Source organism: Triticum aestivum, chromosome 5B, assembly GCF_018294505.1.
Source record: "Triticum aestivum cultivar Chinese Spring chromosome 5B, IWGSC CS RefSeq v2.1, whole genome shotgun sequence".
Lineage (NCBI taxonomy): Eukaryota > Viridiplantae > Streptophyta > Magnoliopsida > Poales > Poaceae > Triticum > Triticum aestivum.
In genome coordinates, this window is record NC_057807.1 from 428,224,719 (window position 1) to 428,245,368 (window position 20,650).

General features: G+C 48.1%; 1 protein-coding gene across 1 annotated transcript; it reads left to right on the top strand.

Moving 5' to 3' along the window:
- The first annotated feature begins 799 nt into the window (after window positions 1-799).
- On the top strand, window positions 800-3,291 carry LOC123112258 (cyclin-D4-1). Its single transcript, XM_044533206.1, has 6 exons — window positions 800-1,305; window positions 1,416-1,502; window positions 1,599-1,697; window positions 1,778-1,979; window positions 2,097-2,209; window positions 2,452-3,291. The coding sequence occupies exons 1-6, from the start codon at window positions 1,009-1,011 to the stop codon at window positions 2,719-2,721; spliced, it is 1,068 nt and encodes a 355-aa protein (XP_044389141.1). The 5' UTR covers window positions 800-1,008; the 3' UTR covers window positions 2,722-3,291.
- Window positions 3,292-20,650: the final 17,359 nt, after the last annotated feature.

The window sequence follows — 20,650 nt, forward strand, 5'->3', positions numbered from 1 at the left end:
CTTCAAAGTAATATATCAATGTAACTATGTTAAGATATATTGCGTGTTAATAAATAAAAGGTTGTTTCTGCAAAAAGAGAAAAATGTTATCTAGCAAACACCCAGGCTTGGCATGCCAACTTTGTAGGATTTGCCATGATCAGAGTCGAAATTTGCCATTTGGCACAAAAAAGGCCGGAAAATTGCCATTCATTCGATCTTGATCCGAGGGCTATTTGCCTTGAGCCCTAAAAATCGTAAGTATTGGGGTCCAAAAATAAACTAACATAATTAAGTAATCTTAGCTGTGCAGATTTTGCTGAAGATCCCCTCCACAGAAGAACCATCATGCTCATATGTTAGTTGTCATCCGTTAACGCCCTGCTTATCATTCGACAAAGGCAAGGTGTCATTGTCGCTCTCGTCACGTGTGTCCGTTTCTTTCCTTTTCTTACCCCTCATGATCTCACACCGTCTTCTGCAATCATCACATTTCATTTCACCCATTTCACACCGGCAGTGCATATCTCTTTTACGCGTACTTGCCAGAGTGCAGCGGTAAAAGCAATATAGTAATATGAAAGAAACACGATAGAAGAACTCAGAGACATAAGTAATGCAGGAATTCGCTCACGCAAAACGAAAAACAATAATAAAAAAGGGCCAGATAGAAAAGCATTACGGCGCCTCAAAGTACAAACTCGGAAAGAAAAGGGGTTCAAGGAGCGAAAGCGCCATGGAAAATTTGGCTGCTCGGGTCAGCGCCCCCGCTTCCCGCTTCCGTTGCCCGTCTTTACCTCTTGCCCGCAACACCCCTCCCTCCCTTGTCCGCACGCCGCTACGTACAAAAGACCCGTCCCCCCCTCCTCTCATCCGCCCCTCCCCTCCTCTTCCTCCTCTGCTTCCACACCTCACCCGCTCCAGGCCAGAGGCGGCGCACGAGGTCCGTCGAGGAGGTGGAGCGAGCCGCGCCTGAGCCATCTGCGCCGTGTATCGTCGTATCATCTACTACCAGGAAGGAAGAGACCGATGGCCCCGAACTACGAGATGGCCGCCTCCATCCTGCTCTGCGCCGAGGACAGCAGCAGCATCTTCGGCTTCGGCGACGGCGAGGAGGCGGCGGCGGGAGCGAGGGCGGAAGGCTCTCCGTACTGCGGCGGCGACGACGAGTTCGCAGCGGGTTTCCCGCTGCCGTCCGAGGAATGCGTGGCCCGCTGGGTGGCGACGGAGGCGGAGCACATGCCCAGGGAGGACTATGCCGAGCGGCTCCGCGCCGGGGGCGTGGATCTCCGCGTGCGGATGGACGCCGTCGACTGGATATGGAAGGTGCGCTCTCTTTCCTTAATCGACGCGAGCTGTCTTGCTCTCCGTCTCGCCTCTGATTCGCTCCCGTTCGCGTCGATCCGGTGATGATTAATCCATCGGTGTACCCGCAGGTTCACACGTACTACGGCTTCGGCCCTGTCACTGCCTGCTTGGCCGTCAACTACATGGACCGCTTCCTCTCGCTCTACCAGATACCGGTAAGGAGATACGTCCACCCTATGAACATGGCCCGCCATTAATGCACGCCACGCCATTGCAGCGCTGATTCATGTGAGCCTCGCTCGTGTTTACAGGAGGGCAAGGCTTGGATGACGCAGCTGCTATCGGTGGCGTGCTTGTCTCTTGCTGCCAAGATGGACGAAACTTCCGTGCCTCAGTCCATCGACCTGCAGGTGAGATGAGAATCTAATTAAAGCACCCATTTGGTTGGTCTGAAGATCTTGTAATGACCACCGCACTTGTGTTCGATCAGGCCGGGGACGCGCGGTACGTGTTCGAGGCGAAGACGATCCAGAGGATGGAGCTGCTGGTCCTGAGCACGCTCAAATGGCGGATGCAGGCCGTCACCCCCTTCTCCTACCTCGACTACTTCCTCCACCAGCTGAGCGGCGGCAATGCGCCGTCGAGGCAGGCCGTCCGGGACGCCACGGAGCTCATCCTCTGCATATCCAGAGGTGCGCACGCACGCACGCAACATCTTTTTGGCTGGCACTTTGGCAGATCGATATCGAGAGATGCATCTACATTTTTTTGGAAAAATCTCACGCTGTGGGTCGGTTCACGCATGGCAGGGACGAGCTGCCTGGAGTTCCGGCCCTCGGAGATCGCCGCGACGGTGGCCGCCGCCGTGGCCGGGGAAGAACACTCTGCCCACAAGGCGGCTTGCTGCATCCACGTAGATAAGGTGAGACGCGCACGCAACGTTTTTTTTTTTTTTTGTCTGGGCACCACGTCTCATTTACTGCGTCGCGGCGTGGTTCTTGGCCTTTTAGACCTGCGGCAGTACGCTAGGCATGCAGAAAAAAGTCATTGCAGTCGCCCCTGTTCCTGTAGACGCGCGTACTTATCGAGACACCATGCAGGGAACGCGTGAGCCGCATTTACGCTCTGTAACATGGCGACTTAATGGCTTGTTGCTTTCTGCAGGAGCGGTTGCTGAGTTGCCATGAAGCGATGCTCCAGGCCACCGGCGCCACCGTGCCGCCACCTAAAACCGCAGGCCTGATGGGCAGAGCCTACTCCCCGGCCGTGTCTGCGCCGCGGAGCCCCACCGGGGTGCTGGACCTGGATGCCGGCTACCTTAGCTGCACAAGTGATGGCGCCAGCACGACGACCACCATGCCATCGTCACCTCTCGCGAGCTCTGGCTTCGACAGCTCCCCGGTCAGCAGCAAGAGGAGGAAGATCAGCAGATGATGATGATTAGGACGATGATATGTTCCAACCCAACCGGTATACCCCCCAAAAAAATCTTGATGTCGATTGATTAAAGGTCTCTTCTGTGCGCGCCCATCATCATCTCTAACTCGGTGGGCAAGTCAAATGGTTTGGATCGACTGCGATGGCTGTGGGAGCTTTTGATGCCGCTGAAAGGCAGCTGAAAGGACCAAAGGCAGCGCGTTGTGGACATGACAAGATAGCAAAGACGTCCATGGATGGATGAATAAAGACGGGCCAGGCTCTGAAGTCTGAATTACTACTACTACTCTACTAGCAGTAGGCAGCGACAATGGTGGTCGTTCCCAAAAGAGCAAAGGTTTTGTGCGAAGACAAAGCTGCGATGAGATGGGACGCCCGAAAATAAAGAGACAGTGGCGCAACGCAAGAGCTGGTGGCAGGCACTGATTGTCCTAGCTCTGTTTTAGCTGCTGCTTGAGTAGTTTGCACTGTTCTGTAATTTTCCCTAATTTCCGTTGTGAAAACGAAAAAAAAACTGAGATAAGCAAACAAATTTTGGCCTCAAATAATGATGGCATGATTGAGATCCATGACGAGGCAATACTAGCTAGTAGTACAGTAAAAACAAAAGAAAGACAAAACCCATAAGATGTGGGAGTGGGTTTTGCCTTTAGGGGTTATGAACTATCAACATCATCCACGATCGGTTTTCTTTTTAGCTTTGCGCTTGCACTATAGTATAGCTTGTTGCCATCATATAATGTTTGACCAGTTGTCTGCATAGACCGTGGAAATAAAGAGGGGAGACACTGTCTGGACGAACCTCGGGAACACAAGCATAAAAATAGGGCTGCTGCCATACAGTGCAGGAGGTGTTGAGAATCTGCCTAACGAAATTAGGTTAGTTGGAGTGTATGGTCCACTCTTGGACTCGTTAAAGCTTCTCGCCAAATTGCAGTTATAAAATGGGTGCGGCTAGATCTCATTTTTTTAAAAGAATATATCCGTAATAACGTGATGATGTTTTTCAAGGTCACTCGAGCGAACAACCGCATCAGAAAGTGTTCCCTCAAAAAACCACTCCCTGCGGATGCTCAAGATTGCCACGCTATAACAAATAAATCAGTGTGCCGCGAATTTACCGAAGGATGCGCTTGACCAGAGACCAGTGAACATCACGAGGCGAGTGCATATGCAAGCAAACATGTTGCACAACATACTGAATGTCTGATCTGGTGAGCGTGAGGTACTGAAGAGCAGAAACAATACTTCAGTACCAACGGTGACGGTGGAGCACATAAACCGCCCGCGGTAGAGCAGAAACAATGCTTCGGTACCAACGGTGACGGTGGAGCACATAAACCGCCCTCCACCGCGGGTTTCAACCCTATATCTCTCCTCCATGTCATCCATCTTAAGCGGCGGACGAGGAAAGAGAGGTGAATCCCAAGGCAATAATGCTAGTTGGGAGATTTGAGCGTCGGGGTTAAGGAACAAGGGGGCAAGTTAGATAGATTTGCTGGCTCCCCCCTTTCCCACATTCTTATAGGGCAATCGAAGGCTGGGGGTCAGCCTGTTGTTTCGGGGAGCAGATCGCCGCTTCTCGATACATCATGCAATTAATGTGCCTAAAATCTAAAAATGGCCGGCCACCAACTAACCAAAACGAGCGGCCGCGCTAGCCGACAAAAACAATCGTCGCTGTCTCTCTTCAGTAGTTGCGTCTCTTCAGAAAAGGAAAACAACTAATCCCCGTCCGTCCGGCGCTCCTTCGCTGACGAGCCGTCTCGCCGGCGACCAGGATCCAAGTCACGCCGGTCCCCTCTTGCCTTCCCTTCTCTCTCTTCCTTCTCACTCCTCCACACAGGGCGCCGCCATGGATGGTCCCCGCCTTGGGTCAAGCTCGTCCCTGTCGACCACCACCGCGTCGGGCCTCCTCTCCATCTGCATCGACGCCGGATCTGCACATCCCCGCCGCCCTGGATCCGAGACCCCCACATCCTCCTCCCTCTTGTTCGTCCATCTGCTCGACGCGGCCGCTCGAGCCGGGGGCCGCGGTGCGTCCCGCATCTCCATCGAGCCTGAGGTCAACTCGAGGATCTACGAAGCCAACCGTGAAACTCATGATTCATGCATGCGTGGTTGCTGTAGATTTTGTACCAGGCGCATAGCAACTGGATTGATGTGGCGGCGGGGCTAGAGCTCACCGAGGGCAGGCTAGTTCTATCTTTCTACATGGTAGCTGCCGGACTGGGACGGTCAAAGATGACCAATGCGTATGATCTGCGTGCAGCTTTGGTGATTTTTTTTCGATTAACGCTGGTGGTCGTTACATGGAGACTTATTGGCTGAAGAATGGAGATTAAGAGATAGTAGACTTATTGTAATGTAGTTTAGTTGCATACACATTGATGTTTAGTTGGCTTGTAATGTAGTCTAGTTGCACACACATTAATGTTTAGTTGGCTTGTAATGTAGTCTAGTTATACACACATTGATGTTTAGTTGGCTTATAATGTAGTCTAGTTGCACATAAATTGATGTTTAGTTGGCAGGAAGACTAGTTGCACATACATTAATATTTAGTTGGCAAGACTATTGACACACACATATGTTTAGTTGGCGCGGCAATCTATTCTAGTTGCACACACATTGATATTTAGTTGGCAGGACTAGTTACACACATATATGCTCAGTTGGCGCGATAATTTAGTCTAGTTGCACACATTGATGTTTAGTTGGCAGGACTAATTACACACACATATGCTCAGTTGACGCGGCAATATATTCTAGTTGCACACACATAGATGTTTAGTTGGTAGGACTGTTGACACATACATATGCTCAGTTGGCGCGGCAATGTAGTCTAGTTGCGCACACATTGATGTTTAGTTGGCAAGAAGACTAGTTCGTCGAAACATCCCCATGCGGGATCTATTTTTGAAGAGCACGTCGCGAGGGTTTCAACGATGAAAATGGATCTGATTTTCGACACACGGTTTAAAACATATGTTTTTTATAATTTTGAAAACCAAAAATTAATGCACAAGGGATGAACATGAGAAGCATTAATGCAACGTCATGCAGATATCCATCAAGTGAAAAAAGACCACATAAGAAGTGATTAATCAGCAGTGTTATTTTTATCCACATGGATTATTGGACTGATCTAGCCAGCGGCCGGCTGCTCGCTACCCTTCGCGAGCGGCCGGCCAAAAACGAAAACTTTTGGTCCGTAATAATCTATAAATAGTAATAATCTCTCCCCTCTAATTTATATACTAAAAAACAAATCCATATATTAGAAAAAATATCAGGTCAACAGACAAAAAACATCCATATGAAAATGTGTGAACACATTTAATTTGAGTTTTCAATCTTTTAAAAAATCGTAATTTTTAATCCGCGTGTCGGAATTAAGATCCCTTTTCACTGTTGGAACCCTCGCGACGTGCTCTTCGAAAGTAGATCTCGCATGGGTATGTTTCGACGAACCAGTCTTCCTGCCAACTAAACATCAATATGTGTGCAACTAGACTACATGCAGCGCCAACTGAGCATATGCGTGTGCCAATAGTCCTTCTGCCAACTAAATATCAATATATATGCAACTAGGCTACATTGTCGGGTGAATTGCGCATATGTGTGTGCAAATAGTGTCTTGCCAACTAAATATCAATGTGTGTGCAACTAGACTAAATTACAAGCCAACTGAGCATATGTATATGCAACTAGTCTTCCTGCCAACTAAACATCAATGTGTGTGCAACTAGACTAAATTACAAGCCAACTGAGCATATGTGTGTGCAACTAGTCTTCCTGCCAACTAAACATCAATGTGTGTGCAACTAAACTACATTACAAGCCAACTAAACATAAATGTGTGTGCAACTAGACTAAATTATAAGCCAACTGAGCATATATGTGTACAAGTAGTCTTCCTGCCAACTAAACATTAATGTGTGTGCAACTAGACTAAATTATAAGCCAACTGAGCATGTGTTTGTGCAACTAGTCTTTCTGCCAACTAAACATCAATATGTGTGCAACTAGGCTAAGTTAGAAGCCAACTAAATATCAATGTGTGTGCAACACCTATTGTGTCCGATGCTTCATATCAGATAGCAGAAACAAAACATATGAAGTTCCTCAATCGCGATACACAATTATTCAGTCGCAGGCATTCCTCCGTCTCAAGGTCACACGATTTTGCATCACAAAGAATCAACGATTGTAACTAGAGATGCAGAAGACCAACCAACGAGAAAAATTGGAAACACACCATTTGCACATAGACAGGTTTCACAGACGGAGACAAAATCTGACACTAATCACCTCCTGCCGAGGAGGTGAGGTTGCTCAAGCACGGTACCCCTGCATCTCCGCCATCGCCGGCTGCAACCCAGCCTTCCCCTATCGTGGGCTGCTACCACACCAAGAAAGGGGAACAGGGAGGATGGGGAGACCGTGGGGATTGCGTGGACTGGCGGATCCGACGCGGAACTCCTCAGATCTGGCGCAGCGGAGCTAATCGGATCCGGCGGGGTGCACGCGCGGCGGCGTGCCGGAGGTAGATGGCGACGGTTGGCCGGAGGACGGGTCGCGGCCGGTCGGACGCCATGGCTGCGATGGTTGACGGGTCAGGGAAGGAGGAGGAGGAAGGAAGTGTGCTTCCGACCAGATATCACCTGAGGTCGTGGGCCGAACGATTCGCTGGCATCGTGCGGTCGAGCAGCGGCCGCTCGTTCTCCCTAGATAGTGCGCGCGCACTTTTTAGAATTTAGGTGGATTATTAAGTAACAACACGCTACGTGCCAAAAAAAAGCGGCCGCCCAGGAGCGCTAGCGGGCGCCCAGCCGCTAGACGCGTCCATTAATGTGCGTAAAAATCAAGTGTGTGATAATGAGGCCGCTAGAAGACCGAAAGCTCGCCCCCTCGTTGATAGGACGTGCCAATGAAAACGGCCTTGGGTGGTGTGCCTCATAAAAATGTTAATTAAGTGGTTTGACTCTGCAACAGCAGGTGACGTTTAAATCCACCAAAAGGGCTATCAGGGCTTTGACCTGGCCAAACCTTTCGGGGTAGGCCCACCTATGGCCAACCTTGGACGCTACTTCGGCCTAGCCAGACTAATTAGACGTGCCTAGGAGGAAGTCTCGTCATGAGATATCTATCCTCCTTTTTTGAGAATCCCAGGAATCTAATATTGCGATCTAGGAAGCCAAGAAACCCTCAGAGCCGAGCATAACCTCGGGTTCGGAAGCCGACGTGGAGGATAGAACTCGCGTACAAAGCATACGAAGCCGAAGACTCAAGCTTATAAAATTATCCCAAAGAAGACGTCTGATGTCCCCGGCTTCAAGACTAGTTTGGGGGCTACTGTTGGTGTCCTGAATTAGGAGGTGCTTGCCATGTCGGGGAAGCACGACATCAACAACGCTTTTTCTATGACCATCTCTAGGTGCGCGTGCTTTGCGAGCAGCCTGCCGGTTTCGTCGACCTGCAGCGGCAAGACAACATGTGCCTGCTATCCCGGTCATTGTATGGGCACAAACAATATCCTCGCGCATGGTACCAGCGCATCTCGGTGTTCCTTGCAGCTCTTGGCTTCCGCAGCACCACCTCTGGCACCTCGCAGTTCGTGCTACATCGGACTGATCATGTCGCCATGTTACTCCATTTCCTTTTAGTCACGGGGTTTAGTTTGTAAAAGAGCATACACATACTCATACGATCTCGAGGTAGATCAATATGTACTTTGTACTCCACCACAATCAATAAGAAGAAGCATGACGTAGGGTTTTACATCATCAGATCTCGGGTAGGGGGTCCCTGTTACCATCTAGCTCTGATCATCAAGCTTGGGACCCCCTACTTGGGACCCTGTCTAGGGTTTTGAGGGGGGTGGTGGCGACGTCTTAGGACGCCCAGCTGTGGCCTGGGGCGAAAGCGAGGGGATCTAGAGGAAAACTGATACCATATAGGAAAAGGAATTGGATGCAACTCAACTATATTTATCGGAGTTGTTACAATATATACCGGAGATGTCTTGCGTGACAAGCAAACAATCCCTAAAATATCTCTAGTAGTTAGTGTTGTGAAACGTTGCATGGAAAACAAAAAATTTCTATGCACACACAAGATCTATCCATGGAGATGCATAGCTACGAGAGGGGGAGAGTATATTCATACCCTTGAAGATCGCTAAGCGGAAGCATTCATCAATGCACTTGATGTAGTCGTACACCTTCACGATCCGTCCCGATCCAGTACCGAACATACGACACCTCCGCGTTCAACACACGTTCAGCTCGATGACGTTCTCGGCTTCTTGATCCAGCAAGAAGGGTGAAGTAGTAGATGAGTTCCGGCAGCATGATGGCGTGGTGAAGAACAATCTCCGTAGGGCTTCGCCAAGCACAACGGAAACTAGACGAAGGATAAACTAGAGGGGACGGGGTTACCGGCACACGGATTGGTGATTATTGATCTGTTCCGGGTGCTAGCCCTGCCCCTCTATTTATATGTTGAGCCCTGGGGTCGATTCTTAGAGAAAGAGCCTCCTCAAAGTCGATTTAGCTCGCAAGGCAAGAGTCCTTCTCGGACCCCAGTTCCTTTTGTCCATTGGTATGTTACTTGCCCGAGATTCGATCCTCGATATCTTCATACCTACTTCAATCTCGTTACCAGCAAGTCTATTTACTCGTTCCGTAATACATCATCCCGTAAGTAACTCCTTAGTCACTTTGCTTGCAAGCTTCTTGTGATGTTGTATTACCGAGAGGGCCCAGAGATACCTCTCCTTCACACGGTGTGACAAATCCCAGTCTCGATCCATGCCAACCCAACAAACACTTTCGAAGATACCTGTAGAGCACCTTTATGATCATCCAGTTATGTTGTGTTGTTTGGTGGCACACAAGGCATTCCTCCGGAGTCTGGGAGTTGCATGATCTCATGGTCGAAGAAACATGTATTTGACATTAAGAAAGCAGTAGCAATAAACTAAATGATCATATGCTCCCGTTATCAAATGACAACTCATGTCTATGGTTAGGAAACCTTAACCATCTTTGATAAACGAGCTAGTCTAGTAGAGGCTCACTAGGGACACGGTATTTGTTTATGTATCCACACGTGTAAAGTTTCTAGTCAATACAATTCTAGCATGAATAATCAACCTTTATCATGAATAAGGAAATACAATAATAACAACTTTATTGTTGCCTCTAGGGCATATTTCCAACAGTCTCCCACGTGCACTAGAGTCAATAATCTAGATTATATAGTAATGAATCTAACACCCATGGAGTCTTGGTGTTGATCATGTTTTGCTTGCGGAAGAGGTTTAGTCAACGGGTCTGCTACATTCAGATCCGTATGTAATTTACAAATTTCTATGTCTCCATCCTCGACATATTCGCGAATGGAGTTGAAGCGTTGCTTCATGTGTTTGGTTCTCTTGTGAAACCTGGATTCCTTCGCTAAGGCAATTGCTCCAATGTTGTCACAAAATATTATCATTGGACCTGATGCACTGGGTATTACACCCATATCGGATATGAACTCCTTCATCCATACTCCTTCATGCGTTGCTTCCGAAGCAGCTACGTACTCCGCTTCACATGTAGATCCCGCCACGACGTCTGCTTGGAACTGCACCAACTGACAACTCTACCATTCGATATAAATATGTATCCGGTTTGCGACTTAGAGTCATCCAGATCCATGTCGAAGCTAGCATCAACGTAACCCTTTATGATGAGCTCTTCGTCACCTCCAGAAACGAGAAACATATCCTTGGTCCTTTTTAGGTACTTCAGGATATTCTTGAGCGTTGTCCAGTGATCCAGTCCTGGATTACTTTGGTTCCTCCCTGCCAAATTTGTGGCAAGGCACACATCATGTCCGGTATATAGCATGGCATACATTATAGAACCTATGGCCAAGGCATAGGGAATGACTTTCATTCTCTCTCTATCTTCTACCGTGATCGGGCTATGAGTCTTACTCAATTTCACACCTTACAAAACAGGCAAGAACCCCTTCTTGGACTGATCCATTTTGAACTTCTTCAAAATCTTATCGAGGTATGTGCATTGTGAAAGTCCTATGAAGCATCTTGGTCTATCCCTATAGATCTTGATGCCCAATATATAAGCAACTTCACCGAGGTCTTTCATTGAAAAATTCTTATTCAAGTATCCTTTTATGGTATCCAGAAATTCTATATCATTTCCAATCAGCAATATGTCATCCACATATAATATTAGAAATGCTACCGAGGTCCCACTCACTTTCTTGTAAATATAGGCTTCACCATAAGTCTGTATAAAACCAAATGCTTTGATCACCTCATCAAAGCGTTTATTCCAACTCCGAGATGCTTGCATCAGTCCATAGATTGATCGCTGGAGCTTGCACACTTTGTTAGCACCTTTAGGATCGACAAAACCTTCCGGTTGCATCATATACAACTCTTCCTTAACAAACCCGTTAAGGAATGCAATTTTGACATCCATTTGTCAGATTTCACAATCATAAAATGTGGCAACTGCTAACATGATTCAGACAGACTTAAGCATCGCTACGGTTGAGAAAGTCTCATCGTAGTCAACCCCTTGAACTTGTCGAAAACCTTTTGCAATAAGTCGAGCTTTGTAGACAATGATATTACCGTCAGCGCCTGTCTTCCTCTTAAAGATCCATTTATTCTCAGTAGCTTGTCGATCATCGGGAAAGTCCACCAAAGTCCATACTTCTCATACATGGATCCTATCTCAGATATCATGGCTACAAGCCATTTGTCGGAATCTGGGCTTGTCATAGCTTCTTCATGAAGGAAATATGCCCTAGAGGCAATAATAAAGCTATTATTTATTTCCTTATTTCATGATAAATGTTTATTATTCATGCTCGAATTGTATTAACCGGAAACTTAGTACATGTGTGAATACATAGACAAAACATAGTGCCCCTAGTATGCCTCTACTTGACTAGCTCGTTAATCAAAGATGGTCATGTTTCCTAACCATAGACATGCATTGTCATTTGATGAACGGGATCACATCATTAGGAGAATGATGTGATGGACATGACCCATCCATTAGCTTAGCATTATGATCGTTACAGTTTCATTGCTACTGCTCTCTTCATGACTTATACGTGTTCCTCAGACTATGAGATTATGCAACTCCCGAATACCGGAGGAACACTTTGTGTGCTACCAAACGTCACAACATAAATGGGTGATTATAAAGGTGCTCTACAAGTGTCTCCGAAGGTGTTTGTTGGGTTGGCATAGATCGAGATTAGGATTTGTCACTCCGTGTTTCGGAGAGGTATCTCTGGGCCCTCTCGGCAATACTCATCACTATAAGCCTTGCAAGCATTGTGACTAATGAGTTAGTTGCGGGATTAAGTATTACGGAACGAGTAAAGAGACTTGCCGGCAACGAGATTGAACTAGGTATGATAATACCGACGATCGAATCTCGGGCAAGTAACATACCGATGATAAAGGGAAAAACATATGTTGTTATGCGGTTTGACCGATAAAGATCTGCGTAGAATATGTTGGAGCCAATATGAGCATCCAGGTTCCGCTATTGGTTATTGACCGGAGATGTGTCTCGGTCATGTCTACATAGTTCTCGAACCCGTAGGGTCCGCACGCTGAACATTCAATGATGATTTGTATTATGAGTTATGTGATTTAATGACCGAAGTTTGTTCGAAGTCCCGGATGAGATCATGTACATGACGAGGAGTCTCGAAATGGTTGAGACATAAAGATCGATATATTGGAAGGCTATAGCAGACATCGAAAAGGTTCCGAGTGATTCTGGTATTTTTCGGAATACCGGAGAGTTATGGGAATTCGCCGGGGGAAGTAATGGGCCTTAATGGGCCATACGGGAAAGGAGAGAAGGTCCTCAAGAGGTGGTCGTGCGCCCCCCATGGGCTAGTCCGACTTGTACTAGGAGGGGGTGGCGCCCCCTCCTTCCTTCTCCACTCTTCCTCGTTCCCTCGTTCTCCTACTAGGATTAGGAAAGAGGAGGGGAATCCTACTTAGACTAGGGAGTCCTAGTAGGATTCCCCACACCTGGTGCGCCCCCCTTTGTGCCGGCAACCTCTTCCCTCCCCTCCTTCATATACGTGGCCAGGGGGCACCCCATAGACACACAAGTTGATTGTTTAGCCATGTGCGGTGCCCCCCTCCACAGATTTCCACCTCGGTCATATCGTCGTAGTGCTTAGGCGAAGCCCTGTGCCGGTAACTTCATCATCATCGTCACCAGGCCGTCGTGCTGGCAAAACTCTCCCTCGACCTCAGCTGGATCTAGAGTTCGTGGGACGTCACTGAGATGAACATGTGCAGATCGCGGAGGTGTCGTACCTTCGGTGCTAGGATCGGTCGGATCATGAAGACGTACGACTACATCAACCGCGTTGTCATAACACTTCCACTTTCAGTCTACGAGGGTACGTAGACAACACTCTCCCCTCTCATTGCTATGCATCACCTAGAGATAGATCTTGCATGTTCGTAGGAATTTTTTTGAAATTACTTTGTTCCCCAACAATGGCATCTGAGCCAGGTCTATGCATAGATGTTATATGCACAGGTAGAACACAAAGAGTTGTGGGCGATAATAGTCATACTGCTTACCGGCATGTCATACTTTGATTCGACGATATTGTTGGATGAAGCGGCTCAGACCGACATTATGCATATGCTTACGTGAGACTGGTTCTACCGACATGCTTCGCACATAGGTGGCTGGTGAGTGTCTGTTTCTCCAACTTTAGTTGAATCTAGTGTGGCTACGCCCGGTCCTTGTTGAAGGTTAAAATAGCACACTTGACGAAAAATCGTTGTGGTTTTGATACGTAGGGGTAAGAACGGTTCTTGCTAGAAGCCTGTAGCAGCCACGTAAAATTTGCAACAACAAAGTAGAGGACGTCTAACTTGTTTTTGCAGGGCTTACTGTGATGTGATTGAAGGAAATATGCCCTAGAGGCAATAATAAAGTTATTATTTGTTTTCTTATTTCATGATAAATGTTTATTATTCATGCTAGAATTGCATTAACCGGAAACATAATACATGTGTGAATACATAGACAAACATAGTGTCACTAGTATGCCTCTACTTGACTAGCTCGTTAATCAAAGATGGTTAAGTTTCCTAACCATAGACATGAGTTTTCATTCGATTAATGGGATCACATCATTAGGAGAATGATGTGGTTGACTTGACCCATTCTGTTAGCTTAGCACTTGATCGTTTAGTATGTTGCCATTGCTTTCTTCATGACTTATACATGTTCCTATGACTATGAGATTATGCAACTTCCGTTTACGAGAGAAACACTTTGTGTGCTACCAAACGTCACAACGTAATTGGGTGATTATAAAGGTGCTCTACAGGTGTCTCCGAAGGTACTTGTTGAGTTGGTGTATTTCGAGATTAGGATTTGTCACTCCGATTGTCGGAGAGGTATCTCTGGACCCTCTCGGTAATGCACATCACTATAAGCCTTGCAAGCAATGTGGATAATGAGTTTGTTGTGGGAAGATGCATTACAAAACGAGTAAAGAGACCTGCTGGTAACAAGATTGAACTAGGTATTGAGATACCGACGATCGAATCTCGGGCAAGTAACATACCGATGACAAAGGGAACAACGCATGTTGTTATGCGGTTTGACCGATAAAGATCTTCATAGAATATGTGGGAGCTAATATGAGCATCCAGGTTCCGCTATTGCTTATTGACCGGAGATGTGTCTCGGTCATGTCTACATAGTTCTTGAACCCGTAGGGTCAGCACGCTTAACGTTCGGTGACGATTAATATTATGAGTTATGTGTTTTGATGTACCGAAGGTAGTTCGGAGTCTGAGATCGGGGACATGACGAGGAGTCTCGAAATGGCCGAGACATAAAAATCGATATATTGGACGACTATATTCAGACATCATAAAGGTTCCGAGTGATTCGGGTATTTATCGGAGTACCGGAGAGTTACAGTAATTCGCCGGGGAGTATATGGGCCTTATTGGGCTTTAGGGGAAAGAGAGAGGGGAGGCTGCCCGCCCCCCAAGGCCTAGTACGAATTGGACTAGGGGGAGGGGTTGCGCCCCCTCCTTCCTTCTCTTCTCTTTTCCCTTTCCTTGACTCCTACTTCTACTACTTGGAAGGGGGGGGGGGATCCTACTCCCGGTGGGAGTAGGACTCCTCCAGGGCGCGCCATAGGAGGGCCGGCCCTCCCCCCTCCTCCACTCCTTTATATACGGGGGCAGGGGGGACCTCTAGAGACACAAGTTGATCTGTTGATCTCTCTCAGCCGTGTGCGGTGCCCCCCTCCACCATATTCCACCTCGGTCATATCATAGTGGTGCTTAGGAGAAGCCCTGCGTCGGTAGCAACATAATCACCGTCATCACGCTGTCGTGCTGACGGAACTCTCCTGTGAAGCTCTGCTGGATCGGAGTTCGCGGGACGTCATCGAGATGAACGTGTGCTGAACTCGGAGGTGCCGTACGTTCGGTACTTGGATCGGTCGGATTGTGAAGACGTATGACTACATCATCCGCGTTGTGCTAACGCTTCCGCTTTCGGTCTACGAGGGTATGTGTGAGGGAGTCCGGGATTAAGGGGTCCTCGGACAGCCGAATTATATAATTTGGCCGGACTGTTGGACTATGAAGATACAAGATTGAAGACTTCGTCCCGTGTCCGAATGGGACTCTCCTTTGTGTGGAAGCCAAGCTTGGCAATTTGGATATGTAGATCTCCTTCTCTATAACCGACTCTGTGTAACCCTAGCCCCCTCCGTTGTCTATATAAACCGGAGGGTTTATTCCGTAGGACGAGAACAATCATAATCATAGGCTAGCTTCTAGGGTTTAGCCTCTACAATCTCATGGTAGATCAACTCTTGTAATACTCATATCATCAAGATCAATCAAGTAGGAAGTAGGGTATTACCTCCATCGAGAGGGCCCGAACCTGGGTAAACATCGTGTCCCCTGCCTCCTGTCACCATTAGCCTTAGACGCACAGTTCGGGACCCCCTACCCGAGATCCAACGGTTTTTACACCGACATTGGTGCTTTCATTGAGAGTTCCACTATGCCGGTATGATAAGGCTTGATGGCTCGCCTTGTTGTCAAGGACAACATCACCTCTGGGGGAGCCCTGGCTGCAGGCCAGACTCTTCGGCTGGGCGGCTTCATCATGACCGCCCGTTCGGCCGCCACGCCGACGATGACTTCTCAGGTCATCAAGAACAGCCTCCACGTCAGCTCGGAATTCACCGAGCAGATGGATACAATGGAGCTCTCCTCCCTGAAGGAGCTTTTGGATTGCATCGCCGCCCTGGAGTCGCTACGGACTATGATCGGATCGGGCTTAAACCCGACCAAAGGGACATTAACTCTACGCCGGCCATCCATCAAATAGCGGTTGTAGAGGAACAAAGCAGTGATTCTCCCTCTATTTTGAGGATGAACTATGTCCGGATTCCCGAAATCTTCGAGCCGGATACCCGTTTACAGGAGGACATGGCCAAGGCTTTGAACTTAGAATCAGGCAGCAGGCCACAAATATTGGGCAACATCCCGGAGTCCGAGCGGCCAAGCTCGGGAGCTCCTCTGCCCCTGGGTCTCAGATCTGGTCAGGATTTGGACTTAAATCTACCCACCCACCCAGACACAAGTGATCTTTCCCACATTATACAAGAGCCCCAAGAGACAGTACATCACTTCTGGGCCAGATTCCTCCTTGTAATGAGCAAGGTTAAGGACTGTCGCGAGGAAGACACAATCTCATTCTTTTGCAAAAGTTGCATGGACAAGGGAATTCTCAATGCCATAAGTCGTCGTGACATAGCACACTTCGCCGACTTGGCGGCCATAGTATAGAAATACCGTGCGATGGAAAGCGCCTGGAAAACCCAAACAAAATTCTGGGATCCTCTGGCTCTCACTAAACCCCTCGTCCGAACTAAAAGGGTGCACTCTCGCAAGTCACCCAATCCAATTACAAAGAAGCCAAAACCCTCTACAGGGCGTGGAATCATGATGGAGGGATGGCTCAACAGGCCACACAAAATTCACAACACACTAGACATCATACCAACACACAGCCTTAGAGCATGTTGGATACTCCAGCAGGTGGCCAAGAGCGGCAAGGATCTCCTCATCAACAATACCGCAGAGCAACATCCCGCGGAGAATAACAATACAGTACTGACAGTCTTTGAGACTTTCACCTCAAACAATAGGCGTAAGCACGCACTCCACAACCTCACCGAAGTCTGCCACGTTACAGCAATAAATCCATGGAACGACCGGCCATAACCTTCAAAGCCAGTGACGAACCTCAATTCCGAACAGTCCGAGCAACAGTCGCTTTGGTCCTTAGTCCAATTGTCTACGGCTTCTGGCTCACTAAAGTACTCATGGACGGTGGCAGCGGATTAAACCTCATCTACGAGGAAACTCTTAACAAAATGGAAATAGACAAGAGCCACATTAAGCAAAGCAGCACAACCTTCAGAGGAATCATCCCTAGTCGGGAGGCACGATATGCGGGAAAAATCACACTGGATGTGGTATTCGGCACGCCGGAGAATTTAAGGTTTTAAGAAATTACATTCCAAGTGGCCCCGTTCAGTAGTGGATACCACGCCCTTTTAGGGCGGGATGCATTCACGAGCTTCCAAGCTATACCCCATTACGGGTATATAAAGTTCAAGATGCCTGGGCCCAATGGAATCATCACTCTAGCTAGTGATCCGGATATAGCACTCCATGCCGAAAACAAAACCGCCGCGCTAGCCCTGGAGGCATTATCCGAAGCTCTCGCAGCCGAAGAATTAACTGCGCTGCGCTCCACAGTGGACAGGGACGACATGATACTCGACAAACGACCCAAGTCCACCTCTTTTAAACCAGCAGACGAAATAGTCAAATTCCAGGTCCATCTAACGGACCCTACAAAAACAACATCAATTGGGGTACAACTGAACCCCACAATAGACGCCACACTATGAGAGTTCTTGCGTGAGAATTGGGACATCTTTGCTTGGCATCCTTCAGACATGCCATGTATCCCACGCAAGCTGGCCGAGCATAGCCTAAACATACTAAAGGGATATAATCCGGTCAAGCAGACTCTTCGGCGCTTTTTAGAACCTAAGCGACAAGCCATGCGAGAAGAGATAGCCAAGCTACTCGAGGCCGGATTCATCAGAGAAATAAAACATCCGGACTGGCTAGCAAACCTGGTGATGGTACCAAAGAAGGACAAATCCTGGCGCCTATGCGTTGATTTCAAGGACCTCAATAAGGCTTGCCCTAAGGATCCCTTCCCCCTCCCCCGCATCGATCAAATCATCGATGCTACCGCAGGACATGACTCATTGTGTTTCCTCGATGCATACTCCGGATACCATCAAATCAAGATCGCGGAATCCGATCAAGCCACAACGGCATTCATCACTCGATACGACCCCTTCTGTTTTAACACCATGCCTTTCGGGCTCAAAAACGCCGGTGCAACCTATCAACGCATGATTCAGACATGCTTGGAAACACAAATCGGCAAAACAGTAGAGGCATACGTAGATGATGTGGTCATCAAAACCAGACACGTCGAAACTTTAATAGATGACTTGAGGCTTATGTTCGACAATCTCCGAACATATGACATCAAGCTCAATCTGGAAAAATGCATTTTCGGCGTACCTGCCAGAAAGCTCTTGGGCTTTATCGTTTCCAATAGAGGAGTTGAAGCAAATCTGGCTAAAATCCGAGCTCTATCATAGTTGGCTACCCCAACAGACCTCATGCAAATCCAGAAATTAACTGGATGCGTGGCTGCTTTAAGCCACTTTATCTCCCGATTAGGAGAAAAGACATTACCTCTTTATCGCCTTCTTCGACGCACCGAACACTTCAAGTGGACGAATGCGGCTACAACTGGACTAGAGGAAATAAAAGCCCTCTTGGCCACCAATCCAATCCTGGCCGCGCCAAATATTAGCGAACCTATGCTGTTATATATAGCTGCAACACACCAGGTTGTAAGCGCAGTGCTCGTCGTTGAACGAGAGACAGACGGACATAAGTTCCTGCTTCAAAAGCCGGTATACTACGTATCCACTGTCCTCACTCCATGCAAGTCACGGTACCCACATTATCAAAAGATAGCATACGCAGTCTTCATGGCATCCCGAAAACTACGACACTACTTTCAAGAGTGTTCAATCACGATGGCCTCCGAAGTACCACTCAATGACATAATAAATAACCGCGATGCCACGGGCCAGATTGCTAAATGGGCTATCGAGCTCCTCCCATGCGACATAACATATAAACCACGGTGAGCCATTAAGTCGCAAGTACTGGCTGACTTCGTCGCAGAATGGACAAAAGCTGAACTCCCTAAAGAGTACGGCGCGTACTCCATTTGGATCATGCACTTTGATGACTCTAAGATGCTGGCTGGTCTAGGGACAGGCCTTGTCCTAACTGTTGGGGAACGTAGTAATTTCAAAAAATTTCCTACACACACGCAAGATCATGGTGATGCATAGCAACGAGAGGGGAGAGTATTGTCCACGTACCCTCATAGACCGAAAGCGAAAGCGTTATGACAACGCGGTTGATGTAGTCGTACGTCTTCACGATCCGACCGATCCAAGTACCGAACGTACGGCACCTCCGAGTTCAGCACATGTTCAACTCGATGACGATCCCCGGACCCCGATCCAGCAGGGTGTCGGGGATGAGTTCCGTCAGCACGACGGCGTGGTGACGACGATGATGTTCTACTGACGCAGGGCTTCGCCTAAGCACCGCAATGATATGACCGAGGTGGAATATGGTGGAGGGGGGCACCGCACACGGCTAAGGAACGATCACGAAGATCAACTTCTGTGTTCTGGGGTGCCCCCCTGCCCCCGTATATAAAGGAGGGAGGGGGGAGGTGCGGCCGGCCTAGGAGGGGGCGCACCAAGGGGAGTCCTACTCCCACCGGGAGTAGGACTCCCTCCTTCCTTGTTGGAGTAGGAGAAGGGGAAAGAGGGGGAGAGGAAGAAGGAAAAGGGGGCTGCGCCCCTTGTCCAATTCGGACCAGAGGGGGGGGGGCGTAGGCCTTTCCTTTTGGTCTCTCTCCTCTATTCCCGTATGGCCCAATAAGGCCCATATACTCCCCGACGAATTCCCGTAACTCTCCCGTACTCCGAAAAATACCCGAATCACTCGGAACCTTTCCGAAGTCCGAATATAGTCGTCCAATATATCGATCTTTACGTCTCAACCATTTCGAGACTCCTCATCATGTCCCCGATCTCATTCGGGACTCCAAACTCCTTCGGTACATCAAAACTCATAAACTCATAATATAACTGTCATCAAAACCTTAAGCGTGCGGACCCTACGGGTTCGAGAACAATGTAGACATGACCGAGACACGTCTCCGATCAATAACCAATAGCGGAACCTAGATGCTCATATTAGCTCCCACATATTCTACGAAGATCTTTATCGGTCAGACCGCATAACAACATACGTTGTTCCCTTTGTCATCGGTATGTTACTTGCCCGAGATTCGATCGTCGGTATCTCAATACCTAGTTCAATTTCGTTACCGACAAGTCTCTTTACTCGTTTCGTAATAGATCATCTCGCAACTAACTCATTAGTTGCAATGCTTGCAAGGCTTATAGTGATGTGCATTACCGAGTGGGCCCAGAGATACCTCTCCGACAATCGGAGTGACAAATCCTAATCTCGAAATACGCTAACCCAACAAGTACCTTCGGAGACACCTGTAGAGCACCTTTATAATCACCCAGTTACGTTGTGACGTTTGGTAGCACACAGAGTGTTCCTCCGATAAACGGGAGTTGCATAATCTCATAGTCATAGGAA

Bases quoted from the DNA above. Each gene is read 5' to 3' on its own strand.
- LOC123112258 (XM_044533206.1), top strand. From the start codon at position 1,009: ATGGCCCCGAACTACGAGATGGCCGCCTCCATCCTGCTCTGCGCCGAG. The intron at 1,698-1,777 runs GTGAGATGAGAA...GTGTTCGATCAG, and splicing joins CTCAGTCCATCGACCTGCAG to GCCGGGGACGCGCGGTACGT. The intron at 2,210-2,451 runs GTGAGACGCGCA...TGCTTTCTGCAG, and splicing joins GCTGCATCCACGTAGATAAG to GAGCGGTTGCTGAGTTGCCA.